The sequence below is a fragment of the Carcharhinus amblyrhynchos genome, chromosome 2 (assembly GCF_965287045.1).
Source record: "Carcharhinus amblyrhynchos chromosome 2, sCarAmb.v2.hapA, whole genome shotgun sequence".
Taxonomy (NCBI): domain Eukaryota; kingdom Metazoa; phylum Chordata; class Chondrichthyes; order Carcharhiniformes; family Carcharhinidae; genus Carcharhinus; species Carcharhinus amblyrhynchos.
Window position 1 is genome coordinate 45,893,920 of NC_137325.1, and position 10,213 is coordinate 45,904,132.

General features: G+C 41.1%; 1 protein-coding gene and 1 long non-coding RNA gene across 3 annotated transcripts; one reads left to right on the top strand and one right to left on the bottom strand.

The window, feature by feature from the left end:
* Window positions 1–669: 669 nt before the first annotated feature.
* Window positions 670–5,416, bottom strand: irx2a (iroquois homeobox 2a). Of its 2 annotated transcripts, none has more exons than XM_080205229.1 (5): window positions 5,112–5,416; window positions 3,143–3,551; window positions 1,874–2,557; window positions 1,547–1,610; window positions 670–1,237 (listed from the first exon to the last, which is right to left on the bottom strand). In XM_080205229.1, the coding sequence occupies exons 2-4, from the start codon at window positions 3,519–3,521 to the stop codon at window positions 1,567–1,569; spliced, it is 1,107 nt and encodes a 368-aa protein (XP_080061355.1). In that variant the 5' UTR covers window positions 3,522–3,551; window positions 5,112–5,416; the 3' UTR covers window positions 670–1,237; window positions 1,547–1,566. The 2 variants fall into 2 exon arrangements, with proteins under 2 accessions (XP_080061355.1, XP_080061354.1); XM_080205228.1 differs by lacking the exon at window positions 5,112–5,416 and adding an exon at window positions 4,462–5,046.
* A 35-nt stretch (window positions 5,417–5,451) lies between these two features.
* On the top strand, window positions 5,452–9,640 carry LOC145360701 (uncharacterized). Its single transcript, XR_013889762.1, has 3 exons — window positions 5,452–5,528; window positions 6,510–6,641; window positions 9,226–9,640. It is a non-coding gene; the product is annotated as an uncharacterized LOC145360701 (long non-coding RNA).
* The last annotated feature ends 573 nt before the right edge of the window (window positions 9,641–10,213 follow it).

Genomic DNA, 10,213 nt, shown 5'->3' on the forward strand with positions numbered 1-10,213 from the left:
AGATTTTGGATAAAACAAAGCAACCTGCTGATGGCCTGCAGTTTTTCAACCTTCCGTTGCCCCCGTTTTCCCGGGATGTATTCTCTTCTACTGCATGTTGTATCATGTTACCATTGCGCTTCACATATTCAAATTAAAGTTTTAAATGTAACAATGTTCCATCAAGTAGAATTTTTGTTGACTAGCTACCACATTAAGACACTGTGCGAGCTCGGATACAGCATCTTCATACACCATTTAAAATGGAACATTGTCAGTATTTCGATTTTACGGAAGTAGAATATAATTGCACTCTATTTGATCATCTAACACGACAGGTAAATGGCAGGCGCAGTTTAAAAAAAACGAAAAACATCCCTCATAAAGGCGGCCTATCTATGATCTAGAAATTGAAAAATGCCGTTTTAAAATATTTAATGCCTTACTGCTTTTGTCTGCCATTTATATATTCAATAAGCTGGATATTGGAATGTTGCCGACTGTTTGATATCGTTCCCCGGCTGCCTACATCCAAACTAGTTCATCGCATTTTTTGAATTGAAATAAATATCAAACGCATGTTTAAAGATAGTTTAATTCAGTTTCCAAAACCAAAGCTGAATGAGATATTTCAAAGTCAAATGAACCCTTGAAGAGGAATTGCCAAATAATTCAAACATTTCCAAGAAATTGCAGTTGCAGACTAGTCAATTTTATTTACATTTAAGATATAAATTAGCAAAGAGTCCCTATAACAACCAAACAGATTGTAACTGTCATCACGTTTCCAAAAAAACAAGCAGATTTATTTACAAAATGTTCAGATTCCATTGCAATACAACTTGCATAAATTACGAGAAGCTTTATGTCATCATTACAAAAATAAATATCAAATGTTTTCCACTTTTCAGATACTCAAGTTCTTCAATCACATTGTTCTACTGTATATCTACAAATAGTTTTACAATAAAGCCGCATTACACCTAGAACGTGGCAAATAAACGGATCAAGTGAAGAAAACCTGAGGAGACATTATTTTCCAAAAGTCACATATACAGAATAATAATTAAACCAACAAATGCACAGATATGTTGCAGGGATTTGCTTTCTTAATAACATCATCTGTGGAATTTAAAATAGTGCTCTGTGGGTCTTCTCTATACAGTGGCACAAGATGTGATCCGGTATTATATACATTTTTTTGCTTAATAGCTGGGGGGTGGCTCGCTGACATTTTCAAAGCAATTGTGACACCTACCTGCAGACCAAGGAAATAAAAGAGAATCCCAGTCAAGCAACTCGTTCAATTGTAAGCACACAGCTGTCACAATTTCAGAGACACAGAAAGCACACGTTAAATATTGCAGGGTTTGTGGCAAGGTGGGCCATCATTATTATAAACCCTATTGTTACTAAGAAATAATGGCATGAAATAAGTTAACGCAATTTGCAGTTGGACCAATATTTAATTTGTGTGATTTCGTTTTCGCATTTTGCAGTACATTGTTTTTACTGCTTAGATTCTAAACTATGTAATTTAGACGCTTCATTGCATATGATCACTTACTTGCACTGCTGATTATACATCTATAGATATGGTTGCACTCCTACTGTGCAGACATCACTGGGGTCTGTCAAAAAATACAACCATCATTTAGTCACAGCTCTCTCTATGTATATCTATCGACCTACCGACTACTATTGCTAGTAAACATTTTCAGTCTTGGGAAATAAATATTTCATATACCTTGCACATATGCAATTAAAATATACAATAATTGCAGTGGGAGCTTTGTACTGTAGCTACAGTTTAGGGGCGGTTGATTGCTATGGTTAATGGCCTGCTTTTTCACTGCAGGTCTCTTGTAAGCAGAAAGCTTGCATCAGCACGTACCTTTTTTGGAGTCGTAGTTCGTGGCCCTGAAGTGCTGTTCTAGCTGGGAACTCGTATTTTTCAGAGAGTCAGTACCCTGTTTGTGTATGGAAGCAGTATTTAAGACAGTCTCGTTGGTGCTATACCGCAGAATGCCTTGGCTTTGCAGATGATTAAAGTTGGCATAGTTCGTGTAGTTAGTGTAAAAGGGTGAAGTGTAGTAAATGGGCCTGCCAAGGATTGAAGTGGCCGGATAGGTTGAGCTAGACGATGATGAAGAGGAGTTCGGCGATGAAGAACAAATCTGTCCGATCTGCTGTTTAATATCCGAGGTGGCGATTTCTGCCAAAGACCAGAGTTTGGGCTTGCTGACTTGAGTCTGTGAGGCTGAGGAGATGATACTGCTCAAGCTGTTTTTATTTCGACTCCCCGAACTCTCGTCTTCTTGCACGCTAAGGAGTGTGGCATCCACCCTAGAGAGAGGCGAGGAAGTTATGGTTTTGTGAGAAAGGTCCCTCTCCTCCTCCTCATCGCTTCCATCATCATCATCATCAACAACATCATCATCAACAATGCAATTGTCACATTTTTCCTTCGATTCGGATCCGGATTCGCAGAGGTTGTCTTCCACTCTGCTCACCTTCTCCCCTTCGCATTCGGGGGAACATGAACTGTCAGTCAACGTGTCAACGTGTAGACTGATGCCTGGAATAAAACAAGAACAGCTTACGGTTAAATAAGACAGACCACCAAGTTACACCTCTCAATAGAGGAAAGCTTTTTTCAGAAGCATTGGCGATTGAAAAGAAAACACCCGCAAATTAGGCGCTATCCTTTCACTCAAAACATAAAAGTAGTGCGCATTTTTAAGGGTTAGCCAGAAACTGAGTGCCGTGTTCTTCAAACAGCCATATTACAATGTGGCTAACTGGGAATTGTTCAATTCCCTTTCAGCTCCAAATAAAGCAGAAAATGTACTCTGCAATGACAACTTGCCCTGTTAAACGCTGAAATATTTAATCCAATATTTGTGGTCTGAAAGCCACAATTTAGTCTCAACTGCTCCTCCAAAAAAGTGAGCCCCTCCAAAAACAAACGATCACTATTATGTCGATGTTGCTTAAATCGGTATGCATGGATAGTAGCGAGTATAGCGTTGCCCTGATAAGTCACACAAAGCTTGAATACATCAGATATCGATCCCGACATTTGTTTTAATTAAATGCTATTTTGGCAGCCGTCACTGCATATTATCGAGTGATGGAAAGGACATTTTGCAACATCACAAACCTTCATCCTCGGCTGAAGTTTCGTTCTGGTCGTGTTTTTTCTTCAAACAATCCTCCTTGTTTCTTTCACTTTCCCCCAAGTCTTCCTCTTCCTCGTCCTCGCTCTTGTTCCTCGGAGCCCAGGTCATTTTATTCTCTTTCTTGAGTCTCCTCCTGGCGTTGGCGAACCAAGTGGAGACCTGGGTCAGGGTCATCTTGGTGATGATGGCCAGCATGATCTTCTCTCCTTTGGTGGGGTAGGGGTTCTTCCTGTGCTCCTGCAGCCAGGCTTTGAGAGTGGCTGTGGCGTCTCGGGTGGCGTTCTTCCTGTAAGCCGGGTCATTGAGTTGGTAAGGATAAGCAGCGTTACCGTAGGGGTGATAACTGAGGGTCCCAGCCATCCCTGTAGTGTGAGCATCGTACGGGGAACCCTAAAAATACAACACATCCATTCAGCGTTTCAGTAGATCAGCACTGAAATTCCAATTTCCTAATCGCTGCAACTTGAAATATAATTTTTTTAAATTCGTTTGCTTATTAGGTCTGCTTAATATTTATGCCAGCTGAAATCCTATTTTAATAAACTTCAACTGTGTGAGAATAGCTTCCATGCAGCCTGGAATAAGAGATGATACTGCTGTAAATGTTTTAATTTTCATTCTTAAAGTTCTATTTTCCTGCCACAGAAAAATGGCGGCGGCTCTCCCTCGTGCCTTATTATCAAACTCTTTAACAAACTTTCAAACAATGAATCCAGTAGAATGACTTTGGGACCATTGCGGGTTGCACGGACATTGCTATTTTGTAGCTGTGTTCAGTGGTGCTGAGCAGCACTCTGAGGCCACACTAGCTGCTGACCTTTTCTGACTAGGATGTGCAAACGGCGATACAAACACCATCCGGCGTTACTTCCGAAAATTAGGAATCTTTTCGCTCTGATCCTGTGCAGAAGTACACTTTTTCCCTCCCCACTCCCCTCCCGAATGATTGTATTCTGTCCTTTTCCAAAACAAAACCATCAAACTTTTGTTTTGTCTAGCTACGACAGCACACCACCACCCCCCCCCCCCCCTCCGCCCCTCACTATCCTGGACATTTGAAAAGCAACGTTTATTTTATTGTAGCAAATCGGTTCATGCTTTTCCCCGACTAAAAATAAAAACACAATTATGGGGACGGCTGCCTAGTGTTAGTACGATCTCGTATTTAACAAGCAACACATTCAAAACATTTTTCCAAGACCAAACTCCATTAAATCTTTTTTTTCAAAAAATTAAAAAAATAAATGTTAAAAAAAACTCAATATCCGCAAATGTAGTCAGTTGAAATTTATTGACGTACCATGTAGGACGGGAATCCAGTTGCGGGATCAGTTGAGTACTGGAGCGGATTATTGAAGCCTGTAGAGGGGGCTGTGAATGCTGCCGAGCCCGCGTACGGACTGAACGCCGAGCCGGACGAGGCTCTGCCCAGCTCGTCGCTCCTTGGGGCGGTCAGCGCTGAAGCACTGTACGCCGGGCACGAGTAAAGAGCCAGCGACCCCGCCGGCTGGTACAGATAACCCTGAGGATAAGACATTGCTTTCCAAAAATAAAATTTTTTTAACCCAAAAAAAAGAAACAAAACAAGACAGAAAGAGAGAAAAGAGAATTCGATTGTTACTGGAGAAGCAGCATATAGCTGAGCTTTCCCCCACCCGCCCCCCCGCCCCCTGAGTTGGCTGAGTGCTGGGTTAGGAAGGTGTCTGCATGGAGCTGCAGGAACTGTTCTACAGGCTGAGTGCTTTTGCTAAGCGCTGCTGCTGAGTTCTAGTTAGATAGAGCGGCGGCGGGCAGCGCCTGTCAATCAGATCATCCTATTTACATAGCACTGCCCCGCCCCCTCCGGCCTCCCCAGCTCAGGGTTGTTGAGGGAAGCTTTAAGCAGCCAGCGGCCACTTTCCATATCCCCTCATTCTCCCATTCATTCCTCTCCCCCTCCCTCCCTCTTACCTTAGCTTCACCATTCCCCTTGCTTCATGTAAACCAGGCAAGATTGTTCCATTCTCGCCTCTTTCTCTGTTTTATTTGTGTACCGTGCGTCTTATTCCACACCACTCTCGCCCTTCCTCCTTTATTTGCTCCCGTTTCTCTCTCTCTCCCTTTCACTGTCAGTCTAACCGTTTCTGCTTGCCAGCGCTTGCTTCACTTTCCTACCCTCCTGCCATTCGCTTGCTCGACCACCGTTTCTCCACTGGCCCCTTTGCTCGATCGGGGTAATCAGACAATAACTGGCGTCTCTTCTAGAGTGTAACTCAACTGATTCATTTAAAGTGGCGGGGTGGGGGGGGGGGGGGTGGGAGCCAGCGCACCATCCAATACAAAGCTTCAAGTTCGACTTTGCTAAATAAAGCGTGCACAATATGGCAGGTAACTAAAATGGACAGGGCAGTCGCATTTTCACATTCGGCATCAATAGATTTCTTTTAGTGTCTTTTGTTACAGTTAAACTCTGATTAATGTATCATCCGTGCCTTTCGTTTTATTTTGCACGTCCGCTTTCCCCCTTTCAAGGCAGGTTTCTTGGTAAACAATGCCATCATCCACTGGCTATTCCTGTGACTAAGTGACATTTGGGGCCTATCTTTAATTATGTATATATATATCTCAGATATTTTTCAGATAAATGAGGAATTAAATCGCCGCTTTAGGATTGTACAATATATTCTGTCTTCACAGAGTGTTATCAGAGAACCTTTCAGAGTGCTGAGATTTTGCACCACGATAATGATAAACTGTTCTTTAAATTCGAGGAGCAATATTAGAATTCCAATTCGCCTGGAATAATGGGAGATTATAAATAAAAAATGAATTTAGATTGACGTGTGTGGAAATTATGCGGGATAAGCTGACGTTAAATGTTTGTTTAAGATTGTTCGAAAGACTAATTGCGTCTCCGCCGATAGAGAAGGTTGGGGCGTTTAAAGGGTCTTGGAAATTAGTTAAGAGATATCAGCTTGAAGGGGGGATGGGGAGGGGGGGTCTTTCAATTGCAGAACGCCGGAGTATATTAGGAAATGATAAGAGCAAAAGACGAGAAATAGACCAGAAGCGTTGGCTGCCTAGCTCTGGGGCAGGTTTTAACGAACTTGAACCAAACAGGCGGTAAAATCAGAGGAATGCGTCTCCAGCCCGCGCCAGCTTAAAGGGTCAAATGAGGGAATGTGTCCAAGCAGTTTGAACTTGGCAGTGGGAGCAGTGAGGTTGCAATGAGAGGGAGCTGATGGCTTATGCGCAGATCGCACTCACTGAGAGGTCGTGATCTTCAAGAAGCGGATCGTGCTAACGTTAAAACCGACTGCCAAGTTACCTACCGAAACACTTCAGCAGCTTTTGTTTTTTTTAATGCAGATTGGATTCTAAAGGAGTCACTGAAAAGCTAAATATATTACCACTGACGTTATCTCAAGCAGACCGACTTCTACTGGTGTGCAAAGCTGATGTGAAATCTAAGCACTTGTATGTTGTGAGAACTTTTTCAAGGTGAAATATCTCGAGACATATGTGAGGGGAAAAAAACTAGTCACATATTGAAATGTTATTTTTGATATAATTACTTCATCCTGGCCCCGATATTTTTTTTGGAGAGCTGTCATGCTTCTAATTCTAGCTTGCGAGAACGCAAAACTTGTGTTTGACTGACTTTGATTGCCTGCAGTGTGCCTTGCATTTACCCAGGGAGAGCGACGCACTATAATTCTAATGTTTGCGTCTTTAAGGTTACCAGTCAACTAATAGTCAGTTTCATAAACCGGCAGCCAATCTGTATGGCTCACTGAGAGGATCATTACTAAATGGATTATATGCAATACGCAGAGAATAAAGCGATTTGATCTAATTACCGCCACTCGCAAAGGGGGCAATTCTCTTAGTTGAAAGCAAGTATCCAACAACACAATAATAAAACGGGAAGAGAATCTTTACTGGAGTCTTTACCTGCAGCTAACAGCATTATACGCGACAATTGAACATTCTAATTCTGCTGTCATGATTTTCTTTAACAGCACTCACCGTTTCATTGTTTTCATTATAATAATTGCAAAGTGTCCGACGTATTACTGGCAGACCAACATGTCACCTGAGACATTCGCTTATGTTTTTGAATATGTTAAGCACGGAGGTGTCGGCATAAGCATCTGCAAGACACCACGATTTTAAACAGCTCCCCCGTCTTCCCGTTTTCTTCTCCTATTTAAATACAATCCGTCATCCATACACGACGTGTGTATTTGCAATCAAGACAACTAACACATACAATTACAATCGAGATTAGTAAACCCTCCATGCATCCCCTTGGGACCTACACTTGCAAATGACAGCAGCCCCTGTCCCGTTGGAAATCGCCTCCCCTCGCATTAGATTGTATTAATTCACAGCCCTGGCCATTATCACATCGTTAAAATGAAAACAGTTTTGTAACCGGGAAATCAATTCACTTCTGTTTTCCTCTCCTTCTGGTACGACCCTCAGTAGAGATACCGTTAGCCATTTCGACATTCCAGTCGCCACATCTGCCGCCAGTACAATGTGAAAAAAAAAATCACATTTGCCAACGCAACATTATTTAAGATAACTCACATCGGTCTAGCCGCCATCCTGCGCTCGGAAGTGGCTCGTGTTCAGAGTGAATTTTAAATAATGTTTTGCATAAGAACAGAATCCCTTTCGAGAATATTGAGGAGAGCAGGGGAATAAATAGGTGAGACCCCAGCCGCCGCAGCTTTAGATTCACCCGCTCTTTCATTTTCTCTTCAATTAATTAACACTGTCAGTGAAGGGTGGACATTCCTAGCCAGGGCTTTAGCCGGCACGAGCCAGAGATAGGTTTTATTGTGTTTAAGCCATGCCTCTTTCTGGACTCCCATTGCTACCAAAGCTAAACTGTTGCCTGCATAACTTGCAACGTGCGAACGACGTTCTGTAGGAAATAGAAATACAATCAGTCGCGTCAGTATTGTTTTAAACTTTTCTGTGTTATCATTAAGTGAGTTGTACAGTAGTTTGCAATTCAAATACTAGCAACAAAACTTTTTTCCCCCAAGAGTGGCATTATTTTCGTATAGAAAGAGTAACTTATTCTATAGATATGCACGTTTGCTTCCTTCCTATGCGTCTACATTTATGTTCTGCAATGTTATCTGTTAAACAATCCCTACCAGAACTTCAGTGAAAAATCCCTTTTCGCCGTTTTGGAAAAATATGAACTTTTTTCAGTCGTGCCAACTATCAGATGGCAGATACAATCCTCAGATCAACTCGCTGATTCAATGAAGAATACTTTGTGTTCAATTGCAGTTTTTTTTTTGTGTTGCTGTTCAGTCTTTGTTGTTGAAATCAGAATGATTCTGTCACTTTGGTTTGATTCTTTGTGTGTTTCGAATATGTGGAGATCTGGGCAGCAAGGGTTTGACCATCGATGCACTTCCCTGCTTTCACATTTACAATTTGCAGCGCAGAGTTGGGATTTGAGAAATGACTTTGTGAGGGGAACCGGAAATTTCGAAGTTGGAATTCTCACTACTTTAAACATTTGAAGCACTTCTTCCAAATCTCCACGATTCTTTAAGAAAATATATAGATAGTTGCAGCTCTATCCATTTAATTGGAAGTGGCTTGCTCGTGTTGATTTAGGCACACGTGGGGGGTCCTCTCTTACTTTCTGAAACACAGGGTTTAAAAAAAAGCTCGACCGATTATAGATGGGCTCAGATCGTACATTAATGAGTATTTTCTAATACACATCACCAAAGAAAGAGTCGATCTCAGCCCAAACCATCGAGCGGATTTGCAAGCCAACTTGTTGCTCGGTGAATATTTTGTGTTCAGTCCTTTCATATTGTGCGTTGAGTCCCAGTATAATGCCAATATGCCAGAGTGTGAACATGAAATCGCCGCATATTTTCACGTTTGAGCGAAAAACACTTCTTTAATCCCTTAATTTCCTTTACTATTAAATTTAGGTTCAAACGATTGTAAAACTTAACAAGAAGCTACACGACTCTCTATTGCAGTCACGGTTAAGATACTAGTACTTAAATACATAATTCTCCACTGTTTTGATGATCAGATTTCAGCTCATAAAAGCTTGGATCGAAGTAGAGACTATACTGACTGAAACAGTGGGGAGAGGGCGCTCGAAGAAGGATATCTGGCGCGCCTCGAGGTTAAATGCAAGCCGCTTGTGAATATTGGAGCCAATGAAATCCAGTGCAACTGCAACTAAGTTAAAAAAAATACTTTTTCCCCGGAATATGCGCTGAGTACATATCACCTGCAGCAAAACGGTTATTAACATTAAATGCTATTACATAGCAAGACTCAACACTATTTCCGAGGGGGTATTTCTAAAAAAAATTAATCAATGTTGTTCTGTCACAACAATCTCACTCAAGTTCACCAGTTAGTTGAATCAACCAGTTTATTTCAGAGATTAACGCTGACAGATTTGTCGGTGTGTAAATAAGATGCAAATTAAAGTTGCAAATGCAGTTACTTGTTCTGTGATTTTGCAGTTCATGTAATTTATATTGTTAATATTAGCATTATGAAACATGAGACGTTTTAGCAACTGTATCATGTCACTTTTTTTTCTTGAACGACTAGTCGGATGAAGTTTCGGCCAGTCATATAAGGAACATTGATTTTGAAGTCGATTATACATGAATGGCGTGCCAAAATATTTGAGTGTTCCTTACTTCGTCAAGATTGAACTCGCAGTTCTTTCAAACTTTCCGTAAAAAATTACATCAGTCAGAAAAAATAGAACAGAAGACAATAAACTATAATTTTCATCTGTTGAGTTAGTGAAACTGAAATAGAATAGTTGAAAATTTGAATAATGGACCATTATCGCATCGCAGTGAAGTGTGTCAACACTAAAGCTGAATAAATATTTACTTTTAGAGAGAAAGACTATCGTTAAAATGGTCCTCTGTAACATTATGTAATACACAGTAAAAGGTCACTAATTTATTACCTTCTAGTTTCCAAAATTAGACAGTGAAAGACCCATTGTACGTTTTATCATTTGACATTACTTGGTACGAAATTATAAC